Genomic DNA, 27,572 nt, shown 5'->3' on the forward strand with positions numbered 1-27,572 from the left:
AATCTTTCCTAGCAGCTCCCTTGAGGTAAGAACACGTCTGATCATTTGGTGATGTAGTCAGGGATGCACTGAGGACTTTTTAGGGAAGGCATTTCCTCATCAGGGAGGAGTCACCTCACATGGGAGGAGAAGCCCCGTTCTGGGAGAAGAAAAAATACAAAACAAAACCAAAACACACAAGACAAGGGCGTGTTCCTTTGGAAGGGTTTGGCTCCATCCAGTCTAAGGACCTTCCTTACCTCAGAGGAAAAGATATTTATAGTTTGGGAGTCAACACCAGGATGAAGACTTGTCTCCCTTTGCCTCTATGGGATGCAGGAATTGTCTGAAAGCAAGAGCAGGTGGAGCGCTGATGAATTAAAGGCCTCCTCTCATTGAAAAAGTTGTGAGAGTCCCTTGGGCAGCAAAACTGGAAGGCAAAGGAGTTCAGGAAGGCTGGATGTGCTTTTAAGAAGGAAATTTTAAAGGCACAGGAGCAGATGATTCCACATGCCAAAAAAATGTGCCAGCAGGGCAGGAGACCATCCTGGCTGAACAGGGAGCTTTGGCTGGAACTCAGGGGAAAAAGGACCATATGACCTCTGGAAGAAGGGGCAGGTAACTCAGAAGGAATACGAGGGTATCAGGGTTATGTAGAGCTGAAGCTTAACTGGAACTTAATCTGGCTACTGCTGTAAAAGCCAAAAAAATGGCTGGGCCCAGGGAGTGGCAGAGTGCTGCTGGAGCCAGGTGGCATCCGGTCACTGTGGTGTCCCCCAGGGTTCAGTGCTGGGCCCAGCCCTGGTTAACATCCTTATGGATGACTTGGACAGGGAGATCAAGGGAGTTTGCTGGTGCCAGGGAGGGTAAGAAGGCTCTGCAGAGGGATTGGGACAGGCTCGATCAATGGGCCAAGGGAATGAGATTCAACAACACCAAGTGCCAGGTCCTGCCCTTGAACAACAACCCCATGGATCCCTCCAGGCTGGGGGATGAGTGGCTGGAAAAGTGGCCACTGGAAAGGGAGCTGGGGGTGCCCAGGATGGGCTACTCTGCTCTCCCTGGGCTGAGCTGTCCCACTGCTGCTGATGCCTGAAGAGGCCACCTAAAAACAAAGACTAGACAAGAATAAGGGAATAAAGGTAGGTATTTATTTGAAAGGCCTTCAAAGGTACACCCTGGGGAGCCAGAGGCTATTGCCAAGATGGACCCCAAGATGGACAACAGGTCATGAGTTCTTTGCACTTTTATAGGTTTGGTTCATTTGCATATCAGGGTTAATTCTCCAATTAAAGCTTCGTTAATGATGTAGTTTCTCCAACCTTGCCCACCTCCCCCTCTCCCCCCCCCTCCCCTTTCAGAGGCTTTGGGTTACATTTTGGGCCTAGGACAGTCTGGGTCTCCTTGGAGAGCAGGCCTGGAGAGGCTTTGTTATGTCTACCTAGCACGAGAGAACAGAAGTTAACAAGAAACTTCAGAGTTACACACCAGGCAGTACAGGATTTGAAAAATACAAAGGTTAAAACCTAAGGCATCACCGCCTCCCTGCTCCAAGGCCATTTGTTTGTAGCTGCCTCCAGAGCAATCCCACTGGAGCAGGTGCTGCTGTGCCTCTGTGGCTCCCACTCTGCCAGCTAAGGAAGGGCTGTGATTTTTTGGGTTGACCTATACAACACTTTGAGCTTGTGCAGCAGAGCTGTAAGTTATTCCTGCTCAGGCCCAAACAGGACTGAAAACCTGCCCAAGTTGCTGGGTTAAAACTACCACCTCCCTTCAGCCTCCAGCCTTCCCTGATCGCTCTGTGGATAACACTCTCTGAAGTTGTCTGTTCTAAAGGGAGAAACCAAATTCTGTGTCTGTGTGTATAAAACAGGAGTAAAAACATCAAAAGCTTCATCCCCACGCTGCAGCCACTTGAAAGGCTGCAGGTGCTGGGCAGCTGTGAAGTTTCACCTCCAGCACAGGTGAGGCACTGGAGCCTCCTTTAAGTTTCATTACAGATTGAGCCAGGTTATATTCTCTCCCTCTGGCTCCAGGCTGGAGCTGGACACAATTACAAAAGGGCACCTGCCCTGCCGTGGCTGAGACTCGTAGCTGAGCCCTGAGGCAGTCCCGGAAAGCTTGGAGACAAGGCTGCTGCATCTGCTGATGCTTTCTGGCTACCAGCACATCCAGCCTCAGGGATAAAAAAGTAGCTCAAGCAAATGGGAAATATTTCTTTTTGCTAGAGTGATTTCTGTTCTCTCTTTCATGACACATGATGTTTGGACAAATGCTCAACAACACCTGAATACTTATCACGAAACCCTTCTTCAAAAGACAGAAAGGCAGCAAACACAGATGCACGTGCTCAGAAGGGATGGGTAGGAATGTTCTCTGACAGGGAATTTTGCCCAGTGCCACAAGGAAGACTTCCACACTCAGCAGGACCACCCTCACTCATGGTTACAGCCTTGGAAACAAAGATGTTATTTTTCTTTCACATGTAAAATGTTCCTCTTGGAAAGGTCATTTTAATAATGCAGAACAGTGTGAGAGAGGGGCTTTTGTCTAATTCACTGTTCAGGATGAATTTCATTCCAGCAAGGACCCTGATCACAGCTGCCGAAGCCCAGCAGTGAGAATACACATCTCTTGTCAGACATAACCTTTTATTTTTGTCCCTCCTCCACCACTTGACATGACAGGGTTGGGCTCTGGCTCACACACATCCACAGTTGCAAAATGAAAGGTTATTAAATCAATATTAGCCATTAAGAAGAAGTCACCTCCCTCGTCCAAGAAAGAGTCATACTACTGGGTGGCAAAGAACACAATGGCACCTCTCATCAGGCATCATTTCATTGGGTTTATTCTAGTTTAATAGATGATTATCAGGTTTGTGCAAGACAGTTACCTCTAGCACAAAGGGGAAGAAAGTAAAATCACAGCAACATATACACACAAAACAAGATACACAAAATAGAGCTAAATTTATATACAGGTTATTAGCAGCTAGACTTAACTTCATTTAGTACATGGCTTTACTGACTACAGTTTTAGGCACAGAGAAGGATTTATCTGCTATGATGAAGGGCCACAATGAATACCTCGTTCCAAGTCCTCCCTGGGCAGAAACTGCTTTACCTAATGAAGATCTAACTCTCACTTCCCACCAGTTGAGGACACAGCCCAGCACAAAGGATGAGAGAACATGATCCAGCTAATTCAGCATACAGCAACTTTAGATATTAAACATCTGGGGTATTTTTAAGTAGGGTGACTTTACAGAGTTATTGAACTGGACTGAATTTCAATGAAGCAGTGTCAGGGTTTCTTCCCCCCGTTTGCTTAGCATGGACTCTCAGCTGTAAACAACTCAAAGAAGAGCTGGCAAGAAATGATTAGATGTGGAGATTGCTTTGTACTCACTTCACATTCATAATGAAGAATTTGCTTTACCAGGATTTAAAAGCACAAAGGCCATGAAACATTTAAATTTACTTATCAGGTTATGTTAATAAATGATGATGCATCATCCACATGTTGGCCTCTATTCCAGCCTGCACTGCAGCACGTGCTTGGGTGTATTTTATGTGACCCCTTGTCTTTCTGATTTAGGACTACAGACTCAGAGCCCAGCAGAACAAGCCTGTGCTTTACTTGCAGCACACAAGCAGCCTTTTTTGTTTCAGCAGCACCTCTCACGTTTGATTATGCATGCCCAAGTGCTCTGCCAGCCCAGGAATGGCCACATATTTTAATTACTGATTGCTTATGTATAGAAAGCCTGTCACAATGAGGAACATGATCACTTACCCAGTGAAAAGGCTGAAAAGAATAACTACATAACAGAACCAGCTAGATACCGTAACAACACAATTAAAAATTTAAGCAGCAAGCAGATAATTAAAAAAAAAAAACAACAAAAAAAACCAAAACCCCCTTAACTTATGAGGCAGGTTGAGAATGACACAAAGGTTTTTCCCTTTGTGACAGCTTCATTTACCAGTACAGCTCAGCAAGTTTGAAATACTTTATCACAAGCACTAAAAACTTGTTTATCACAGTTATGTCAGAGCTCCTCGTCAAAGGGTGTGTCAGTTTCTGCTGTAGCCACCCCTCCTCTTCTCCAAGGTTTATCGCTCAGCTGCTTGGGAGGAGGAGTGGGTTGGTCGAGGCTTTAGAAAGTGCAGAGAATAAGTCAGTTTTTCCCTTTAGAAAAAAATCCAAAACACCGAGAAATCAAAGATGAAGGAATAACAACAAAAAAATTGTGAGTTTGGCATTTGATTTTAAAGTGGCTATTCTTGATGTTTTCAGGTAATACAAAAAGGGAAGGAGTTTCAATGTGGAAGGGCAGCTTTGCCATATTAAAAAAAAAAAAAAAAAAATCATACCAACACACAAATATACTTTGGGACCATCTTTACCAGCTTGTCTATTGAAAAAAGGTAAAATACCACCAACTTGGACCATTCAGGAATGATGTGCTCTTACATGCAGCTCTCCTGAAACTCCACTTAGCCTGCACGAATTTTGGCTGTAACTTCTGTTATGCATTGGCAGGGCAGAATCAAATAAGGCTGTGAACAGAGGATTATTAGGGCTGTCAAACTACAGGAAGACCAATGACAGTTTTAGAAGTAACAGAAACTTATAATTTGGTAGTACAGTTACTGTTCAAAAAGTAACAGCTCCTTCCCAGGAACCCCAATGTAAAAGACAAGACTTCTGACATACAGGTCTTGCTTTTGGTACAAAGTTAACTTGTTCCTATGGCTTTTCTGCTGTGAGATCCTCCCTGGGACAGAGCAGTTGGGGTCACAGATTGTCAGGAGACTCTTTGGCTGTCAGTGCGAAATCTGGTGCTCGGTGCATATCCTTGAGGCTTTCCTGGTGCCTTTCCCCGGACATGTGGGCTGCTCAGGCATGACCAAGAAGCAGGTGGCTGGGAAGGGATGGGAGACTCCAGGTGCAGCAGCAGAGTGAGGCAGTCACCCATTCAAAGCCTGGGCTGCTCTGTCCAGGAGAAGGTCGAAGCAGAAGCCACCCTGTGCACAGTTCTGAGTCAAGTGCAGAGAGAGGGAGCAGAAGACCCCACCACTGGCAGGGAAAGAAGCCAAGCCAGATAACACCGACAACAAAAAGTCACAGAAGGGTGTCACCCTGTCAGAAATTTCGGCTGTGACATTATTTCAAGCTCCCACAGACAGACAGACACATGTGGACAGGACAGACAGAGCTCTTGGTTTTGGCTTCAGAAAGAGCAAAAGCAAGATTTGCCGTTCAGTTTGCTATGTACAACAATACTGCACTGTACACTTCATTAATGAGATGCTGCCTGCTACAGTCCAGCATTAATTAAATAAAATTCCTCTTAGTCACAAAGAGCAACAGATGAGTATCTCTGTAGGAAGGAGAGCCAAAACCCACTGCTGTACAGGACCCTACATGGTGCCAGGCCTTCTGGGATAAACACAAGTGGCCATTCCACAGTGTCTAGTACCACCCTGGCTTGCCTGAAGCAGAGAACTTTCCCTTTTTTCTTCCAAACCACTTGATCCCAATCCTGTTGGGACTGTTCTAGCACAAAGCCGTGCTATGACTTTCCCCTCACTGCCACAACATTTCCATCCAAGTTAAGCAGTCTCTTTCAGCAATCCCAGTTTCCGGAGTGCCTCTCTCCTGGCTTCTTCAGTTGAGCCACGGCCAGAAAACTTCACCGTTATCCCTTGGGATCGAAATCCTGAAGGTCTAGGCAGCGAACCCGACCTCCTCCGCATGTCCAGGCTTACACCAGGTTGTTTATAATCACTACAACTCTCTTCTGTGTTCTGCTGTGTGCTGCTGACTTTGTTAGTGGCAAGAGCCACCTCTGGTTTGATTGTTACAGTTTTGCCCATAGGAAGGAAAGGGCTGGGCTCGCTTTTTAAAATCTCATGGATGTTTTGATATCCATTGGTAACAGCCTCTGCCTGCTTGGGCTGCACATCACGCTGCTGAGTGCTTGGGGCATGGTCCACTTGGTCCTGAGCTGGCTTTCCCTTAACTAGGCCAAGTTTTGTCAGGGCTTCATAGCGTGTTTGCTCCGAGGAGAGATCCCGTAAAGAAGAACTTCTGTTACGTGACAAGAAATCGTTTTTGTGCAGCTTTTCCTCCAGTTCAGCTGCCAGAAGGGCTCCCCCATTGATGTTGGCCAGCACCTGAGCCCGCCGCTCCTGGACGTTAACCGCTGCTTTGGAAATCGTCTCGCTGAATTCCTTGCCACTGACATTTGTTATGTTGATGTTGCTTGGGAACCGGTGCAGTTTGGGGGCGGGGGCAGGAGGGTGCTTGGGTGCTGTGAAATAATCACCGTTGGCTACGGGGACTTTCTTCCTTTCGGAATTCCCTTCCTTGAGGGCACCAGGGAAGCGCGCCCGGCTCTCCGCCTGCTGCTCACAGATCTTCTGGGCCATGATGAGAGGAGTGGGGATGGAACGGAGCAGCTTTGGGTGCTGCACTGGAGGAGGGGGTGGAGGAGGAAGTGTCTCTGACACCGTTGGTGGTGGTGCAGGGGGGTTTGGGGGAAGGTCAGCAGGTACAGCTGGCTGAGGGCTCTCGGCTCTCCGGGTAATATCCAACACTAAAAGGCAAAGCAGCAGAGATGTCATTAAGTCTTCCCACAGAGCAGAATGCAAAACCTTCTTTTAGCATCATTTCTCCCCTCTCCCTACCTTTCCAACTCAACCTCAGCCCACATAGCCAGAAGAAACTATAACTGAGCTCCCAGCAATGGCATCTCATAGGCAGTGCCATAGCTCAAATCACCACATTTACACTGTGTCACTACCTCAGCCCTCTCTCTGCCTCTCATTCAAAGTCTGTGTGTTGCTCCACTGTGCTTCAATGGCTGCTCTTTCATAAGAGTTTTGCAGTTCTTATTTTTCATTAAAACAGCCAGGAGAGGACACATTACATCCCACTGTGTGTACTAGCTGATAGATTCATTCTCCAAACACAGAGAGAACACACTCTACAGGGTGACAAAAACAACATGCCATATGCTATCTTGTCACAAACTCACTGATAGGAAAGTGTGCCTTTCAGTCCCACACAAAGTAACACTGAAAACAATCTGCTATCTTAAAACTCTTGGAGAAAATCTTAAGTAGTCTTAGAGAAAAGTAGAGTGTGAACAGGCTGGTGAATACTGTCTGCCTTGTAATGACTGTGCACAACAGTGACAAGTCAGTCTCCAGGCAGAGGACTGAGAGAGCAGACCAAAAACTTCATCAGACGCACGACCCCCATGAGGGAAAAATTTGAAAAATTAGAAAAAAACTTACAGTAGCAGCAAGAATTTCAAAAACCCCAAGGCAAATTAAAATCACAGTCCTTAGAGCTCCTGATGTGTAACAAATTTATCTTGAGGTAGTAAGGAAGGTACAGAATTTCTTTAGCTGTTTCTAAGGAGAACTGGAATAGGTCAGGGCTTGATCAAAGGGAAAACCCACTCTTGCAAGAAACACAACTACCTGGTTCTGTATCTCTGCTGGAAGGGCCTTCATGGTCACTGCTCTCAGGTGTTGACTGTACTAAATCAATGATATCTTCAGTCTCTGAATGACTGGACACATTTTCTTCTGTCGACCTTGGGGACTGACAGTGGATGCCACTGTCACGTAGGGCCATCTCCTCCAAGTCATCTTCTAAGGCATCTATGGTTTCCTCAAAGAACATGAGAACATCCTGTTCTTCATGAGTTAAGTATTTCAAACTTTCATCATCCTGTGAGGAAAAAAGAAAAAAACCAGAAAGATGAACACCTTCCCAAAGAGACATTTAGATATTACAATGCTAGAGGACAAAAAAATTTTTTTAAAAATCCAAAGAGCAGTAACTGGTATACTACATCCTTTAGTTTGGCAAAGAAGTCTTCGTTTGAGTTGTACAGAACAAATTGCTAAAAGATCATAAAAGCCATAAAAGCTACTAAAAAAAAAAAAAGGCAAAAAAAAGAGCCCTGCACCCACTGGTGCCTTTGCAAGGGTTAGGATGGCTTCTTCTGGTTCCAAACTGGGCTAAACTGTGTTCTGTGTCAGATTCAGGGACAAGGCTTGGGGAACAACATGGGAGGGAAAGGGTGCACTCAGGACAGTCCCAGAAACAGACTGATTTCCTTTTTGGTCTAGTCCAAAGTGGGACTTGGCTTCTGAAAGCAAAGCTGGAGCTAAGAAGTGTCTCTACCCCCACAGAGTATAAATTATCCAGTTACATGACAGATTACAAAGAAGTAATAGTTAGGAGGGAGCAGGTTTCTAAAGATTTTACCTTTGAGTTACAGAAAGGAAAACCCAAGAATAAATATGAAGATATGCTCTGCAGCAGTATACTGCCTTAGGCTATTTTCTTCAGCAGGAAACAATCCTGTAGACCACAGAAGTGATAAATAATCACTTGGCTTATCCAGTCTTCATTTTCTCTGAGTCACTGCTCTTGATTAACTCGATTAACACATTATCACTATGAGAATGCTGGACAGTAATGCATTAGCTCTTTTCCCGACACCCTGGGAAACACTCACTTTTCCAGAAGCTTGGAGATGACAAAGAATGATTAAGAAAGGTACTGCATTAAGACAATGGACACAGGAAAGACATTTCCCAAGAGAACTGTGTAAGGTCTGGAATGTAAGTATATATTGTTGAAAAGCAAGAGAGGTTTTCCCTTTTCTGGATTGAATTTCTCCCCTGCCAAGCATATACTGGAAACTTTGCTGTCAGTAACTTAACAAAAAGCACCAAGGACACCTCATTGTATGTGCAGACAGGGTAAAAAGGCTACTTCTCAGTGGAGGGCTGGGAGAATTTAGGTAAATACATAAAGGTATGCAGTCCAAATATTCAAGAGGTAGCCACGTTCTTGCTAGGGCAGCACAACTTGCTTCAAACTCATTGTGCCTGTTCAGATCATCTTACATTAGATTAGACTAAAAAAAACCTGCACACAGCTTTACCTGTTTACTCCTTGCACAAACAAAGCTTTTATCCCCATTCTCAGCATTAAAAATAAGAACAACACATCTCTGTAGGAAAGTAATGCCTATAGATTAAGAAATAGAATGTGCTGCATTGTACACAGTGGCAGCTGGTCTCCAAGCACCTAGAACACTACAGATCAGAAAAGAAAAGCTTTGGGGCTCTTAACTGCCTTCTCCTGTGTGGCCAATAGAACATTTGGTGGGTGGGAAAGATGTACAGAGGTGTGGTTATTTCTAACTTAATCTTACTATCCACAGTGTACTGTCAGAATAAGTAATTTATTCCAGCTTGTAGAAAAACTGCTACAAAGGCTGAAATTTGGATGCCATTTGCCACTGCCTCTTTAAAAGATGAACTTCAAAGGCTGACGTATTCCACAGCTCGCACCCACCACATGTCAGTTTTCAAAGGCCAAGGAAAGTTTTACAGCTGCACTTGAAAAGCAAGAGACAGACAAGCCTTCCTTTTTTGTTTTTTGGTTGGTTTTTTTTTCCTTAATGGATGTTGCAATCTCCTTCCTTCCCCACCCAAATACTCATAGGCCTGCTATGTGTAGTAGGCGAGAGAATGACAGGAAAGGAGCCCTTGTTAGGTAGCCCTGAGCTGGAACTGAACAAGACTCCAAGAACCTTTTGTAGAGGGTGAGCGCACTGCAAGAGCCAGACTTGCACAGGCAAAGGAAAAGAAGAGGGGGTGGTGTTTAAGAAGTGCATAGTGGCAACAAATCCGGAGTGTGGTACAGGAATTACTGCACCACACTGTGCACCTAAAAAAACTGCTCCCACCTGAGCTTAACTTGTTTAATCAAGAGCAGAGCAAAGAATAAAGCAAGGAAGCAAAGACTTCCAGAAGCACTTCCTTCCATCCTTTTCTGTGCTGTAAGACTGAGCATTTTTCCATGCAAAGTAAGATCTGCAGGAAAGCTTTGCCTGATTTAACCATCCCTCATGGATCTTGCTGAAATGAGCAGTGTCCCTTCAGGTGAAGGATCTAAATTGAGTAATCATCCCTTTGTAAACACATTTGTTATAAGTGGCATACCAAGATGTGAAAGGCCAACCTCATCTCTGTTAGCACTTCGATCTGTTTCCTTGTGCAGTTTCCCTTCACGATGATCAATGTCACATTTCATCATGAAAAAAAAAAAACAAACAAACCCCAAAACCAACATCTCTGGAGAACAGGCAGTGTTAGGTCAGGGCACTGTACTGAGATGCAAGGCATCCAGTCTGGATAGAAACTCCCTCAGGCAAGGCATGTTTCAGTTTGCCAGCCAAGGAAACAATCCCATTTTAGACACACAATCACAGTGGAAAAAAAACCTACTCAGGCTGGTCAAACCAAAGGAGCTCAGAGATGTGAAGCAAGCAGTGACTTGCTTTATTTGCACCTGTTACTTGTATTATAGTAAAGCCTTCAGAAAGCTGGGAGGAACTTTTGTAACTTAACAGGTACCAGTTTTAACTAAGTTACCAAGTCTATTTGCAATTAATTCATTTGCCATAGTACATTTTCCAAGTACTGGAACAGCTCATATTCTTTCCAGGCTGGTTTTCCAGGCTTCCTTTCTTCTTGGTGAATCTGTGTTTTTTAATAGTCAAAGAAAAGTCTTTTCAGCTACTTGAGTTACTCACCTCAAAGTTTCCATCTATTCCCTACTCTTGATACACAAACACACCTCCCTAAACTAAATCTCACATACACCTAACACTGCAAACTTTAAAACTACTGTTTTACTTACTAAAAAGACAGCCTGAATTTGAAACTTGGTAACTGTGCCTCAGCTTAAAATTACATTAAATTAGGAGGATTAAAAAGACTGTTTGGACAGAAGAAATTTGGGATGCAAACAGCTGAAATAGCTGAGTATGCTCAGCTGGCATTAATATTTTAGATCTCTGTGCAGCCAAACATTTCCTGCTTATGCCAAACAGGAAAGAGTCTGTTATAACAGTGTTTGGTATAAAAGAGGAAAAAAAAAAAAAGAGAAAGAAAAGAAGAATACAATCTGTTTCATAGAAAAGATTCCTTGATTCCTTTCCTACCTGTATAAAACAATGACTTAATATCCAGAGGCCCACAATTTTTCATATACATCTTAAGAAATTCTGAACATCACATCCAGGTCTAAAATCCTAAGACCAGCACAGCTTTGACAGAAACAGACCAGCACAGGAAATCCCAAGACATCTGCAGCGCTTAAAAAAAAAAAAAAAAACAACAAACAACCTTCTAAAAACTGCTAAGGAACCAAACCTCAATTAGCAAAACACCAGGAGAATGCCAGATTCAACTGATTTATCAATCACTTGACAGTGACAAAGAATTAATAGGCACAATTCCATGGGAGAGAAGTGACTGGATGCTTCTCAAATGAAAGAGCAAACTATTCCAATATGAAGTACAAAGGCCAGTGTAGCACCACTTGGGCCACAGTCTGTTAACAACAAGGCAGTTTTACTTGTTAGAAGGGGTGAAAAGGAAAGCCCTACATGCAGGAACTGTATCAGAACAGGCATAAAAGCTTTAGCACAGAAGAAGTCAAGTACCTCTGACAAGATTTACAGAAAAGGGAGACAGAATGGATTGTACTGCTGTGTTACTGAAGCTGAAAGCAAGTGAATTACAGCTGAGAACAGGAACTACTACACAGGAGCAGACCAAAAAGCTCATTTAGCTCAGTAGCCCTCAGCAACTATGAACACACAGGACAAGGGAGAGAGGTTGGTGGGGGTGTTGCTGTATATTGGATGGATATATCTTTTTCTCCCCTAAATCCTTCCAGTTCCCAGCAATACATGTCTTAAGGACTTCCCAGATGCATCTGCATATTTAACAGCCCTAAATGAGCTTTTCTAGCATGAATTCATCTTATTGTTTGAGCCATGGAAATGACTGGCATTCACAGCATTCTGTGGCAGGGAGTTCCAGAGTGTAATTGTGTGCTGTGTCAAAAAGTGCTTCCTCTACAACCCACTATCTGATGGTTTTGATAATACCATTTCATTTGGTGAAGAAGACTATAATATTGAGTGTTGTTTTCTTCAGTTTACGAGCATAATTGTACCCGTGTGCTTCATAATAGGTAGCAAAGCATATAATCAATAGGTCCTAAGTGATGAAACAAATTATCTACAAGTACTTAAAAGATAAACTAGATGAGCTAAAGTCATAAACTGACTAAATTACTCCTAACCTACTTTTAAAGAAAGCAAGCTGAATATCTACTTAAACCCCAAAGACATCTCTTTGATAAACAAAATAAGGCTGATCAGCTCATAGAAATTAAAGGGAAAAAGAAATTGTGTTAGAACAACATTGAGAAAATTGAGGATACATTTCAGGCGAAAGACACTAAATAGTTTCCATAAAAAAATCAAGTAATTTCACACCAAGCTAATTTGTCATGAGAGGGTCGTTGACTTGACCAATAGGTGCAAACACAAAATGTCACATACCTTGATTTGAAGCCTTTATGATGTGGCCCCCAAAAATGCACTCACAGATGAACTAAAAAATGATGCTGAGATGAAGTTACTGCAAGGTACCTGCACGATCTGTGACTCTGTCAGTTTAAGTGCCATAAAGAGGGAAAAAATCTGCTATTCAGGGATGCAGATCTCATTCTGGGATATATTAACCAGGGTGATGATATGACAGCACATCCTCATTCGGAACACAGAGTTCAGAGTCAGTTGCTGAACTTTGGAAAGGATGCAGCCAAGCTGGACAGGGTCCAGAACAATGCATGGAATGCTGCGAGTTTAGCTGCACAGGAAGGCTCAAATAATGGAGCATGTTATATTTAAAACAGGAGAGAATGAAAGGGTGGTGGGCAGATGCAGCCCTGTGTGTATTTTAATTTATAAGAAGTTGACCACCCATATAATCACAACAAATCTTCTCTACATGCACTGAAGGTGAGACAGAAGTTGGCTTTCACATTACAGAAACTCTAATACAAGTATTCTGTGAAAAGTAATGGAGTACACAAAAAAAAAAACCCACTCTGGAAATTCAGGAATGCTTATCAGTGTGGTTTAAAGAGCAGACTTGCCCACCTGCTAGAATAATCTATCCAGCAGATCCTGCTTTGATGCAGAATGATGCAGTTTGTGCATAGAGCCCAAACTGCCTTCAGGATCCATATTCTCACTAGCACATTTTACAACAAGATCATTCCTTGCTAGAAGTCAGGCTCTTATTTTTCCAAGGCATACGCTTCCAGGTCATACTAACATCAGTTTAAAGCAGATGAAGCATAGCAGAGCTCTCTCCACACCCTGTATGGAATGGCTTCCACCTGCCCCAAGGCAGCTGTATCCATACAAAGCAAACAGTTAAAAATTCTTCTCATTTTTTTGTGTATTGTTATTTGGCAAAGTCCTTGGACAGAGTGAAAGGTCTTGTAGTACAGTAAAGCCTGTGGAGTATCAGTGTCAAGGGGGAAAAACACATTAATTTTATGAAAGGAGTCTTTCTCAGGACTTTCCCTTGAATGTACCTGAAATGCAACTCGGCATCACAAGACTCATTCAAACTGTGAGGAAAAAAGGTGGCAGTGGGGTAACAGACACATGATCTGTCCTTTTCCAGAACCCCTAAATCTACACTGGATTCCCAGTGGATTCTCGTCAGAGAGGTTGGTGTAAAGAGACACTAGCATGGTGCACTTAGAATGCCAGATCTATTGCATCTGAATTATCTGTACTGATGCAAAAGGGATAAGGATCATAATAATGATTTGTTAGGCTACGAGAGACACCATAACTACAAAACAGCCAGGTCACCCCTGAGTTAAATGGCTGAGTGTGTGAAACAAAACCCTGAGCCACCTCAGACTACTCACAGCATACTTGCTCCTCATGTCTATGTAACCAACATTCAGAATGTCACCTGTACTATACAAGGGATCCAGGAGTGACAAATCATCTTCAGTGACTGGCTATCAAGTCTTGTTAGAGGCAGAGAGAAAGCCTGTTTGAAAAAATAACAAATCAGAACTAGCAAAATCTCTTTTTTAGAGTCATGGCCTCTCCCAGTTTAAGCCATCTGATTAGTGTTCAAATGAAATAGTCACTTGAACAAATTCTGGAGGTCACCACTGCCCCAAAGAGAGTGGTGGTGAACTGTAGTATTAACCAAGGATCTGTCTGATCCAAAGGCAAAAAATGAAATAAAAAACACAGTGTGATCCACAAGAACTCACTATCCCTCAAAGCTATCACTCAGTGAGACGTTCAGATACAGATGGTAAAGTACTGAAGTTATAGCAACAGATCCAAGGCACTGACATAGCTTATTATCAGTGCAGTTCCAATTAGCACAGCTCACTTCAGGTACAACCAGCACCTCTGCCATGGTTTTCATAGGTAGCACGATTGTCCTAGCACATTATTCACACACAGAAACTAAAGCAGTTACTCATGGCTGAGAATAGATACCCAGTCCAATTACCAGAGAGAAGCACTGAAAGAAGGATTGGCTTTAAGAAGCTGGTCTGTGCCTATTCAGTCAGTGGAACAAGACAAATTGCTTCAAAAAAAACCCCAAGACCTAGTTTTATCTTTGAATTAAGTGTCCCTAAATTGCTGCAACTGTATTTCATGGCAAGTTAATTCTTATACCACATGTCAGGGAGTGTCATTCCAGACTGGGTTTTGGAAGATAGAATTGCCAAGAACAGAGTGTTTTTGTTTGCCCTCACCCTTGGGTTAGTGCAACTGATTCCATGCATCGAGAAAATACACTTTTCTCAAGTAGATGTATGGATACCTCTCTTTAACAAAGAAACCAAAATATATGTGCAAATTCATGTCCTCATATGTAACAGTTTTTAAGGTTACAAACATTTGTGTGACATGAAGATATCAAGGCATACATTCCTCCCATCTCAACTCAGCCTGCTGTGATAGATTTGACAGCATAAATCCAGACCTGAATATCTACGATTTCTATGGAAATTCTCCTAAATTCTCCTAAAAATCAAGGCAGCACCTTGCTTTCCATTAAAAAAAAAAAAAAAAAAAAAAAATCTGTCTTGAAGGCCTATAGCTGTCAAAGATTAACTGAAAGCACCCTTGTCTAAGTAAGAGAAGCTGAGGAATCTGGCAAAACTAAACTGAAATGACAACAGCTGACTGGGAAAGGGCCTACATACAGAATTTTAAGACTTTTTTAGCACATGGCAATTAATGTCCATCTCCTAGTCATTCCTAAACTGACAACCAGTTCCCCAGCAAGTGATGCCAGCACAGACACACAGGATGCAGGACCAGCCAGAAGTCAGCCAAACCAGCTGTGAGCAGTCAGCGAAGGCTGAAGCCAGTCCAAGTACTTGTCCCTATTATCACAACCCTGGTTTTGTTTGAATTCCACAGATGCAATATAAAGGTTATATTTAGTGACTAATGCAGTTTGACACTGAGAAACTTAAGAGCCTGGTTTTTTTACAATCAGATAGGAAGAAACCTGCAGCAGTACAGGCCTGTCATAAGAAGCACTGTTACACTTCTTTAGTTTGCAAGGCCATTACAAAAACCCAAAATAATCAAAGCCAACCCTGACCTTCCTTGCCATGTCTCTAGGTGAACAGACCCAGGAAAGGGCTAAATGAAGAGGCAGTTAAGTCTTTAGTTGCTTCTGTTTTGGGGCTGTGAAGGTGCAGTGTGCCTGAAAATAGATCCCCTCCTTTCTCAGAATTGGTATAATAAGAAATTCTTTGTCTAAACAAAGTTGCCTATTCCTTTCTTCTCATTAAGCCATCAAAGCTTCTGTATCTTCTGAACTTTTATAATAGAACTACTGAAGCCAGAAGATGAAGTCTCTAGGAGCATATTTTATATATATGTATATATAAAAAATATATATTTTTTTTATATATAGTATTATATATAATATATACATATTATATATATAATATTTCTATATATATATATGATATATTAGGCAGAATTTCCTTCATGTTCAGTTTAACACAGACCCCTTCTCAAATTCAGAAACTGAAATTATGCCTGTATTGAGAAGAGTTTATATTGTCCGACCCTTTACTCCACACATGTGAGCTGTCAGCCTTATTGGACATGCCACCTACTACACTGCTGGAAGAAAAATCATGGAAGGGGATCTGTGGCATCACAGTTAAAACTTGTTGGTACACACTTCACTGTGTTCATGCACAAACTCTAACAAGAGAAATGAAAGGCTCTGTGAACTGCTAATTCACAGGTCTGGTGGGAATTGCCTAAGCCTGCAGCCAAATCTATAAATTACTGCATTACAGAGTAGGAAGGGATTCCAATTCTAGCTGATGCATCATCATATGGGTTATCACATGGCAGGATCTAGTTTTCATTTTCTGACACAGCAGACCCAGGATACGACTGTACAAACAGACTGATTTACACATTGCTTTGTTATATACTGGTTTTTCCAAATGTCTAGTCTCATGCCTGCTACTGCAGATAAGAATAAAACCCAAGGGGGAACATGATTGACTACTACTGTGATAACCTGGGAAACTAGTGGTAATGAGCAAAATTAACTTGCAATTCTGTTTAAAATTAAGTTGTAATTCTCTAGAAGTACTACTTCCACTGTAATTCTCTAAAATTCAAGCAGCTTTCATAAAATAAACAATATACACTAACTTCCTGAGTCCAAATGGTGTATTTAACCTCCTCCTGATCCTTCACAACTTTTTCTAGAACAGATCGGAAACAGTTAAGGAACTGAATTCCATAATACTTGTTTTGTGTTTTAACTAGCAACACAAGCTGAAGGATACAGCGCCATATTAACAGTAAGTATTTTCAGTAGAAACAACAAAAAAAGGGAACAGCTTTAGAATTGCCTCCAGGTGTCAGAAAGCTCAGAAAGTAGCACAAAAGCATGAGTGTGCCTGAGGTATACAGGTAAATACAGGTTTTGCCACTTACTCTTCCACAGAAAACTACCACATTAAAAAGGAAACTATCAGGGAGGGCAGAAGGAAAGAGACAGAAAGCCTAATTCTATGTTTAAGGCAAGACAGAGATTTAGATTTCCACTTAGGGCAAGCATGTTTACCAGAGTGTTCTTTCCTCAATTAAAAATGGATGCTTTTCAAATGGTTGTGATGATAAAAAAAATATGGAAGGAACCATACCTGCTTTCTAGGCTTAGTCTGTCACAGTACAAAGTGTACTGTTGAGTTCACTGCCTGATTCACCCTGCTAATTGGGAAAAACACAGAAGTGCATCCTACTCCCTCAGTTACTCACTCAACGATTTAAATGGCCACACACTCATACTCACTAATGCGAGGATGGCTTTGTTTATGGTGACATATTTGTTACTCATCTAATTAAGGTAGAATAAGCTGAGACCTTTATTCAGGAGTGTCAACAAAGAGATTAAGCAAAAAGCAGCATGTAGAACAACCACTATCCTTAAATTCCTTCATGAGCTATTTAAAAAAGCAAGGGCAGAGCAGCCCTTACTGCCATTCCTGGTTCTCTGGGAGGAAGGGCTACTCTGGGAAGAGTAGCACTCTCCAAGCTCTCAGAGACAATCAGACCAGAATAACAAGCTGTTGTACCAAAGCTCAGAAGTTATTTCCGGCCTTTGAGTTTAACAACTGAGACAACACCAGCAACCACTTAGGATTAGAAATGGCAAAAATCAATCTTAATAAAACAAAAATCGTGTGATGTGGACAGAGCTATCAATGTAATCTGTATCACTAAGCACAAGGCTCATTAAACACTTACCAAGGCAAGATTTCTGCACCTAGCTTGGCTGCCACGATTCTCCACGCTGCCAGCCCTCTCCATGCTCCCATGCATGTGCTCTGGAGAGATTTCAGATGCCATTTCAGGAGAATCTGCCAGGAGATTCCTAGGCATCACACTTTCTTGACTGATTGATCCCGATGCAGCACAGAATGCCATCAGTGTGTTACGTGGGGCTGCTTGCTTTCTTCATGACTGGAAACAGAGAACAACGTGGCCTGGTTAGATCTGCTTGTTAAAACACTTGAAAAGGAATTGAAAATAAGTGGCAAAAAAAGATCCCACACAAGTTAATAAAGGGCATATCTTTATGCCCTGGAACACATCTACCACTTTATGGGCACCTTTTAAAAAACTGGTTTTATTCAAAAAGATGACTAAAAATCCAACACAGAAAGGTTCTGTACCCCATCTCTCATGCTTCTAAACCAGATGTCTATGGTCAGTTAGAAGCAAGGACCCTGCATAAATCCTTGTCCTACAAATTCAGTTTGTGTTTTCCATTATGACACATCATTAACAGTAATAAAATCCCACTGGCTGAGATACCAACTGGCCCAGCTCAAGTACCTTTATTTGGTTTTAAACAAGAATTCTATTTATGGGATCACATGAGGGAAACAGAACCCTGTTCATTTCCTAACACTGCTGCAGTTAACTTGTGTTACTGAAGCAGCTCTACGCCGCCTGCTTCTGGTGAAAGATCTGTGAGCAGAACTCGGTGCCACTTTTGCACCAGCGCATAACAAATTACATTTTAAAGCTTCAAGAGCTTTTATTTCACTCAGCCATGAAGAAACAGTACTTGTACATTTGGAAGACACTTACTGAAACAGACGCATGCACCAGCACTCACTGGAGCAAAAGCCCCCAGTTTTTTAAGCTTTCCCAATGTCCAGTTCTGTAAAACCTCTCTGAATTATTGTCATCTCCCCAAGCACTCTGGCAGAACTTTTCTTTTCAAGGACACAAACGCAAAAGTCATCTCAGTGCACTAACAGCATGAACGGGGGTAAGCGAAAAGTAGAACCTAGCTCATTTCTCACTCCAATACATTAAACCCCTCTCTGCAATGAGAAATTGCCTTGCTTGCTAAGAGTCCATCTTTTCACCCACCCTGCCTGTGACCCATGAACAGCAGTGACACATTCCTCCAAACAGCTGGTTCTGAGGTACCATGTCATATGCAACCAGCTGGGAACTGGACACCATTCCCCTGACACTGCACAAATTAAATGAGATGGTCCTGCTTCCCAAGTGCTTCTCCCTTTATTACGGTTCAAGAGGCGACACGAGAAGCAAAGTCAAGCCTGCATTTCCAATTCAATCGGATTACTTCTCCTTGCTCCCCATGGCTGTGGGCTGAGAAACCAGAGCCTTCTGGTAAGCTGATTAGTGTTTCATAGCAGTGAGATAACATCTGCCAATACTGAGCAACAATTCCATCCCGCTGAGCCCTCCTCCCAGGAGAGGGCTATGACATTACCAGAGGTGCACTGCCTGCGCCGCAGCACCAACGTGTCCTGTGGGAAAGCTCCCACACAATGCAGCTAGGCTGCAGTCCAGCAAGTCTTGGAAGCACACCCATAATCCAGAGCACTGGCATGACACAACAAAAACATCTCATAGCCCTTCTTATGAACATTAGGTCTAACGATCAAATTTAGCCTTGCTTTTACACAAAAAGAACATTCTTCCTTTTTTCTATTAATAACTTTAGCTACCAATGATACAATGCATCCTCAGGATAATGGGCTAAGTGATGCCCAGAGGTAGAAACATGCTTGTGGTCCTGGTTTTTAGACTCGCAGGACAGGCAGACGCAAGAACACTGAGGCAGCTGCTGTACTGCTGGGTGCTGCAGAAAGCTAAACAGGAAAAGAGCAGCCTGAGCATGGAACATATCCTGCAACAGCAGCTTCATCTACAACAAACCCTGTGGTGCTGAAAAGCCGCACACAAACACACCCACACAAGAAAATCTATGCAATTTTTGGAAACCAATATTATCAGTGAAAATCTTGACACCTCTGAAATTCACAGAAAACTCCCACTGACTTCAGATTTCATCCTATGACTGTCAAGGTGATGTTCAGATGGAAAAGAGAGACCAGCAAGAGGTGAGTACTACTACTAATCCAACAAAAGGCAAATATTATTTCTCATCAGCACTTTTTAAGTTGCAGCATCAAATTTTTATCCAGGTGTCCCAAATATAAACGGAACATCCCATGTTTGTTCAGTCCTTCAGTGATGCTATAGACAACTATATATAAGAGATTTCTAGAATTACACTCTATACGATGAACATTTTATGGACTATATTTTGAGAGGTCCCAGCTACAGATTACAATAGATAGCACAAATGAGACCCACATTTAAAGACTAACCAGAAGAAGATATTAATCCAAGTTACCAAGAAACCAATCAAGAGGCCCAAATTTTGAGTGAGAAGTATTTAAGAGTACTGTTCTGCTTTGTCCAACAGCAATACCTTAGTTTAACCAGGACTAAGTTTCATGGTGGGCTATCTGCATTCAGGAGAGCAGGAACACCCAGATTCAACAGCAATAAACATTAAAGCCATGAATTCTAAATAACAAGTAACTCTGGTCCCAGCAAGCTCCCATTACTCATTCTGGAGCTCCAGTTCAGATGTTTCACAAAGCTCCTGAACAATGACTAAAGGCAGTGAGTGCGACTGGTTCAGAGAGCCACCCACACAAGAGCCAGTATCAAACATTACAGCACTGGTCCTGCTTTTGTGTTGGAAGCTGTGGCTTCTTTGGGAGTTTTACTCATTTCAGATAAGCTTGAGAGCTGTGCAATGGCCTGTGAGCCTGCAGAAAAGGTATGGGGGAAGATTTTTTTTTTCCCCCTTCTTTTACATCATCTTTAACACATCAAAGGTATATGTCAATAAAATCATAATCCACTCATATACATTATTTTTTATCCCCTTCACTCTGTTTTTTATGCTTTGAGAAACTCCTACACCTTTGTACAGTGCCTAGAGCAGCAAGAGCCGATGTGAGGCTGCCTGGCACTGCTACAATAGGTAGAGCATGTTTTACAAATTCCCCTTCTCACCATGGTTAACACTGAAGTCCCTTCACCCTTTTTATGTCATCACTATTAAGTGAAAGACTTTATGGATTTAAAATAGAAATAGTCAAGAATCTAATGAATTTCCAGGCCCCACTGTCTGTTTCAGTAGGATTGCCAAGGTAACAAGCAGGGTTCAAAAATAAGGTAACCTAGCTCAGAGAAAGCAGGAGCAGCAGGACAACAGGCGGCTGTTCCTCCTGACCTTCAGAGACGCATTAAATATGAAAGTTGCTTGCAATGGGATTTGTTGTTCAGTCATTGTAGCTGGGTATTTTTCAGCTTGGCTTAAGAGATGTGTGCCTGTACCATTAGGGATTAATAATAAAAAAATATCAGACCATGACACAGGAGCGCAGAAGTGTGACAGGAACAGTACTATTTGGAGAGAAGATCCCAGATATTAAACCAGAAAGGCATCCTAGAGCAGCTATGATTCTATCATCTGAGGCAATCACTTGGTTACACTAGAGATAGCCTTCATGAGATATTTAAAACAATACAAGTCACATATCATGCATGTTTTTCAGATGGCAGAAGGAGGAAATTGAAAGATTCTAAAGTTAGAACTGAATTTCACCTCCAAAGATTTAATTTTGCTTTGACAGAGGCAAATAATTCAGAGAGATTGTATTAAGTTCCCATCAAAGATAAGGTGCGGTCTATCCTTTCAAAAAAGGATATTTTTATAGTTTTGCTGACTAAGGTTGCTTCTTCACTGAAGCTCAATGTTAGCATTTACAAGGGACTGTTTCTATAGCAGCAGGAGATTGGAAGAATTTTTTATTAACAATCCTGTTTGAAGACTAGCTTAATAGGCAAGAGGATCAATCCCACAAAAGTGCAAGACATTTAAATGCTAAAAATCAACTGCTACGTAAGCCAGAAGCCAAAAGACAGCAGACAGCACCAGGCCATTAACTGCACAACATACTTAAGGTGAGTTGACAATTTTTAGAAAATTATCATACATTTTTAAAAGGGCACAAGATCAGTCTGTCCCTTTCACTATACATACAATTTCTAGAACACTAATTGCACGAAACATTTCTCAAGATAGATTTCTAAGCCTTGAGTGTACTGAGCATCACACACACTTTGTTCTTAACCAGCTCTTTTCTCAGTGATTCAACTGAAACAGAAGAAGTGGTCAGTGAACTTCAAGGTTGGTTTAATCTGTCAGCTGTGTACAGACACAGCAATGCACACACTCAGCTCTGCACACACTGTCAGTCACCTTGCACTCCATGGCAATGGTTGAGTTTGGAGAGTTAAGCATCTGGAAAAAACATCTGGAAATATTCTGTGGTCATTAGAAGTGTTCCTGTGGGATGGGTTCTATAAAAATGATGGTACAGGGGCAGACTGGAGACCTGTATCTCTATCAGCCTCTGTCAGTTGGCAGCAAAGCAGTAAAACAAGGCAAAGGAGAGTAGGAATTCGTTCAGATTCCTGCGTGCTGTGGTCAGGAGACCACAGGGCTTCCCAAAACAAGTCAGGTATTCGTGTCTAACAACCTCATGAATTTTTCCTTGTATTAAGTGCTCCTGCAACATACCTTTGAACCAGCTGTACAAGACCAGAGCTGAACAAAACCAGCTGGCCCATGACATGTCTTTACTGAGCCACTGCTGTTCCGAACTCCTCAAAACTGATGGTTAGTTATGGTGGACACATTTCCTCCTTCTGAACAGGGCTAGCAGCAACTGAATTCTTCTACCTCCTTCAGTATGTTAAATACTGAGTAAATCCTTGAGCTTTAGGGGTAACCCTACTCTTGTGATACACAGTAAGATTGAAGGTTTCTGGTAGAAGAATTGACTAAGTAACAGTACTGCCTACAGAGGCCAAACCTCGCAGGCAACTTGACTAATTCTAGGAGTACACAGGATAAGCTGATGAGGTTTTGCTGAACACATAAAATCCCCACAGAATCAGACAGTAAATTTATAAGTTGTTTTTACAGAAAGAAACAAAACAAAACTGAAGTAACAACAGACAACAGCTGATGTTTAGGAACCAAGGCAAACCAAAACTGGCCAACATGGTTAAATTCTGACTTTTCTTCTCCACATCGTAAGCATAGAAGCTTATGATAACATTTAGTATGATTCACAGTCTTTATCTGCTCATGAAAAATCCTGTGTGTTCGAAACAGTCATGGCTATTTAACATCCAGCAACCTGGAAATGTTCCTGCCCTTGTTTAGAGAGGGACTGTCACCACAGTATGGCCAGACAAATAGAAATGCTGACCATTAACAGAACAAAAAAATACACAGACACAGAATCCATGATAGTAAGGTCAGCTAAATGAGAGCCAGGCCAACAGCATTTTTATAGACACTTCCTTGGACATCAATATTGATTTGCAGAACAGGTGACAAGTACGACTGGATAATGTTTAGCCAAGTGTGAACTCAGGGGGCTCTCATGGCAGCCCATCACAGAGATGCAACTACATCAAAGTAATTATAGAGTGACAACAATCATGCAAGAGTCCCAGAATTCAATGTATGTAACCCCGATATTTTGTCTTAAATTTTCTGGTTTCTGTGGCACACTTGTGACAATTCAAACTTTCCTCTAGAGGCTGGGGAGCTACAAAATCCGTTAGTTTTAAAGTTAAAAACAAAGATTCTCTCAGTCCTCTAAATCTGGAGCCTCAAGAAACACACTGAATGTCATTCATACAACTCACACTAGAATTTGTGAGAGCTGCCAACAGTGAAATAACTAATCCTGTGTACACACATTTCTGAAAGAACTAGATGGGAAAGGCACCCATTCAGTAGAACTTAAATCTGTCTGACTTCACCAGGACATTCCATCACATGCTTAAATGGTTGGGTGAATTGGATCTCAAATTAAATGTAGCAACCACTTAAAAAGAAAGGAAACAATCACAAACCAACATTTTCATCACCTAAGTAATAATTCAATTACTACACTGAATTCTCCACATCATGCTTTGCCCAGAAACAATGCCTAAGGTCACACCATGTTAATCCAAGCCTGAAGACACCAGAAAATGAGGATTCCATACTGTGTGCTTCATTCTTAACTGGTCTTTCTAGATTTCCAACAACAGCCTTTTTACTGTTTTGAGACCCTATACATTAGACACTTTGTTACCTACAACCAAGCCAACCCAAGGGCATAGCTCATCAGTACTCACACATACTCCTCTCTGCAGTGTTTGGGAAATGATCCTTCTTTTAAGGCAGTGGAATACCAATGCAAGTTTTGATGATGCTAAGCCCATTGGATCCACCCTCAAGACAGAATTTATTGGGGTAAGAAAAGGCATATGCCCACACATCTTTGCCTTTTCCCTTGCAAATAAACTCTGTTCCCAATGCACTACAACAGCAACAGCATCAGCTGAATCTCGATGCCCAAAATGAAGGCCAGTGTCAAAGGCTCCTAGGCAACATCGTGGAATTAACCACCAAAGATCCCTGAAGTGCTCACATTCCCCACATGTTTACAGTGACAGAATCCCTTCCTGCCCCAACTAAAAATAAAACTACAGCCAGTGAGAAGTAGTTACTTTTCTTTAGATTAGGGTCATACCTAAGGATAATGATAAGGCTCTCAGTGGAACTCTCTACTTGAGATTTGATGACCAGTAGCTGCTCAGTGGGAGAATTATGAGTGATACCCAGGGCTGCTTAGTCCAGTCCTATATGGGGCTTTAAACACATCCAGGTGACAGCTGAGCTCTTCTCTGACTTCAAACGTCCTTACGCAAATTTCAACAAGGAAAATGTCCCATTCTTTTCAAGTTACTCTTTTTAAATCTCCCCTGTTAACATCAGGGTGGTGCTATCTGTGACAGCCAACACTTTAGAACCATGAAGTGTACATAAACAATTTCAGGCACAGACGCCTCTGTAATTAGTCAACTTCTGTCTTGTTACAGGTGCAGCATTGCTGGGGTTTAGGGTTTCATTATGTAACTATTGCTACAGTCATAGCAATGGTGAGCCAAATCCTGTTTTACAGAGTATTTAGGATAGCAAGACAATTTTCAGCCCCAGTAAAGCTGTGTCACAGTCTCAAAACTGGATTTTAGGCTGCTTTCCTATGTTTCCTTTTGTGACTGCTGTGCTGCTGTAGGGAAGAAAGCAGAGGACATCTGAAGCACAATGCAGGGGTGTTTACTTTAAAAATTAACTTATTTATGGACATTTCATTCCTGTGTAAGTACATAAAGGTCTGCCTGCCCAAGTAAGCAAAGCTGAAAACAGCACTGGCAAAACAGAGCAATAGCGTCTTGGCCCTGGACTTTACTTGGTACAGGGATAATCCATAGACATCCAATTGAAAAGAATATATTTAAGCAGTTAGTTATACTGGAAATTAAAACAACTTGGTTTTATTTTTTAATTAAAAAAAAAGGAGGAGGGAGGACTTGGTAACAGTAACAGCCTGTCTGGCTGGCTTTGAAAGCCACATTCATATGCTCATTTATTTTCATGCTCCAGTATTTCAGAAGGTCAGTCAGCCTGAGACTTGTCAACTGCTCAGGAGTTAAGTTGTTCCAGTTACTATATCCAACCAGCAATCTGTCTGCCAACATTCTTGGTTAATATTTCTCTCAGAGGCATGCAGAGAAAAAGCAGCTATGTCTAACAGAAGAGTTTTACTACTGACAAAACAGAGATGCAATAAAGAATCTCCCTGCTCCTTTCTAATGCCAGGCATTACTTGCACTTCCAGTCACAAAACTTCATTTTACTCATTCACTCTCTGTAGTAAAACCCCCAATCAAATCCTTGTTAAGAAAGACACTGCTGGGAAAATCTATTCAATTTCTGAGAAATAAGTAACATCTTCATTTCTTAGAGACCCAACCAAGCTACTACCCCCCCCCCTTTTATTGTTAAGCATCAGCTCCTCCCTTATACAACAGTAATTCCTGCAAAGGCACGAAAAAAGCCACAATCATAATTCTTTAAAGTAGTACCTGTACAAGGAAGGCCATCTGCAATACTGCATTAGTCAAGGATCTGTGGTAAAGTCTTAAAAGAATACCTTTTTATTAGCATAAGCCAGAAATTGCAAAAGCTTTTAAAGCTAAGACTTAATGCTTTAGGGTTTGCAAAGAAGTCTTTCCTTGTGTGCCCTTCATAAAAGGGAGGGGAAAGGAAATAACTGTTACATTTCTGATACTTGTTATAAAATCCTTGCAAAATGTTTAGAAAGATTCAGAGGAGGCTGTCTTACCTCTTTGCTATTTTATCTGCATGCTTATTACCACAGGAATCATCTCTTGCTACACCCATGCACAGGACCAAGCACTACACCACTTCCAGCAACCGCCTCTCGCTGCCACACTAAAACAAAAACTATTCAGGAAACATGCCCTTGAGATCCCGGATTACAGAAAATCCCGAGAGTGTTTTTAAGGCTGTGCTTTCTCTTTACACGCACTAAACCTTCCCAGAACCACCTAAGATTAAGATCTTAAGAAGTACCAGCCATCGCACGCTCACTCTCTCCAGATGGAAAAGGCACCTGACGGGGGAAGGGGGAAAAGTATCTTGAACTAGACTCTTCTACTGTTTACACCAACAGTTTTTCCACTGGAACCTTAAATTGCAGACAGTCGGAAAGCAAAGAGGAGGCACAAGGCAGCTGTTCCCCATCACCCTTAGGCAGGAACGGCATACATCGAAGTTTTACGGGTATCAAACCTTTACTTAAATATATTTTCTTAAAGTTGCGGATTAGCAGAAGCAAATTTTAGGTTATGATAGGGAAGAACAAGAAATCCACAGGGGGAAAAAAATTCTTAATACTCAGTAGTGGGAAGCCAAGCCTCACACACGGCAGGGCAGCAGTTTGCTGACAGTTTTTCTGCTCCCCGCCTGTGTATCCAAACTAACCCAAGCCCAAAGGCGCTCTGCGGGGCTGTGCCGGTCCCTGTCCCCGGTCCCGCCCGGCGCCCAGAGCCCGCGCAGCGCACGGAGCGCCCGCCGTCCTGGCTGCCGCTGCTCTTGGAGCGGGAGGGAAGAATAATTAAAAATCCATTAGTGAGTAATAAGAGCAACACCGAACCATTCCCGTGGCGGGTTGACAGGGGCGCGCAGCTCCGCGGCCTCTCCCCGCAGCGAGACCGAGCCGGGGGCAGGCGGAGCGGTGCGAGCTCATCCCCTCACGCCAGCGGACCCGACCCCCGGCGGAGACGAGTCCGGGAGCCGGGTGGGAGCGAAGACCCCCTCGGCCGGGGGCCCGCGCAGGGCGAGGGGAGCCCCCGAGGAGGTGGCGGCACTCACCATCTTTGGGGTCCGCGCCTCTCCCGGCCGAGGGCGGAACGAGCCCGAGCGAAGGGCGGGCAGGTGGCCGGAGCAGCGCCGCGGGCTCCGCCGAGCAGCCGCCCCGAACTCATGCGCACTGCGCCGGCCGCCACCCACGGCGGGCGGATAAAGCGGCCGGGCGGCGGCCCGGCTCCGCCTCGCCCGGGCGGGACCGTCGCCTTTGTCCCGGCGCTCGGGGCAGGGCGTGAGGGAGGGAGTCGTCCCGCCCGAGGGGCGGCTGTGGTGCGGTGGGGGCTGAGGGGCTTGTCTGCCGCTCCGCCCCGCCCCGCCCCAGGAGCGGACCCCGGTGTGTTGGAGCTACGAAGTTCGTCAAGGGTCTGGAAAATCTCACTCGTGAGGAAAGAGGGAGATGGGCCTGATCAGCCTTGGGAAGAGGTGACTGAGGGG

At 43.0% G+C, this 27,572-nt stretch overlaps 1 protein-coding gene across 1 annotated transcript; it reads right to left on the reverse strand.

Moving 5' to 3' along the window:
- Positions 1 to 1,348: 1,348 nt before the first annotated feature.
- On the reverse strand, positions 1,349 to 27,255 carry PROSER2 (proline and serine rich 2). Its single transcript, XM_082280854.1, has 4 exons — positions 27,144 to 27,255; positions 17,735 to 17,950; positions 7,479 to 7,731; positions 1,349 to 6,586 (listed from the first exon to the last, which is right to left on the reverse strand). Exons 2-4 carry the CDS (start codon positions 17,912 to 17,914, stop codon positions 5,601 to 5,603), a joined length of 1,419 nt encoding a protein of 472 aa, XP_082136980.1. The 5' UTR covers positions 17,915 to 17,950; positions 27,144 to 27,255; the 3' UTR covers positions 1,349 to 5,600.
- Positions 27,256 to 27,572: the final 317 nt, after the last annotated feature.

The sequence above is a fragment of the Coloeus monedula genome, assembly GCF_965178545.1.
Source record: "Coloeus monedula genome assembly, chromosome: 4".
NCBI lineage: Eukaryota > Metazoa > Chordata > Aves > Passeriformes > Corvidae > Coloeus > Coloeus monedula.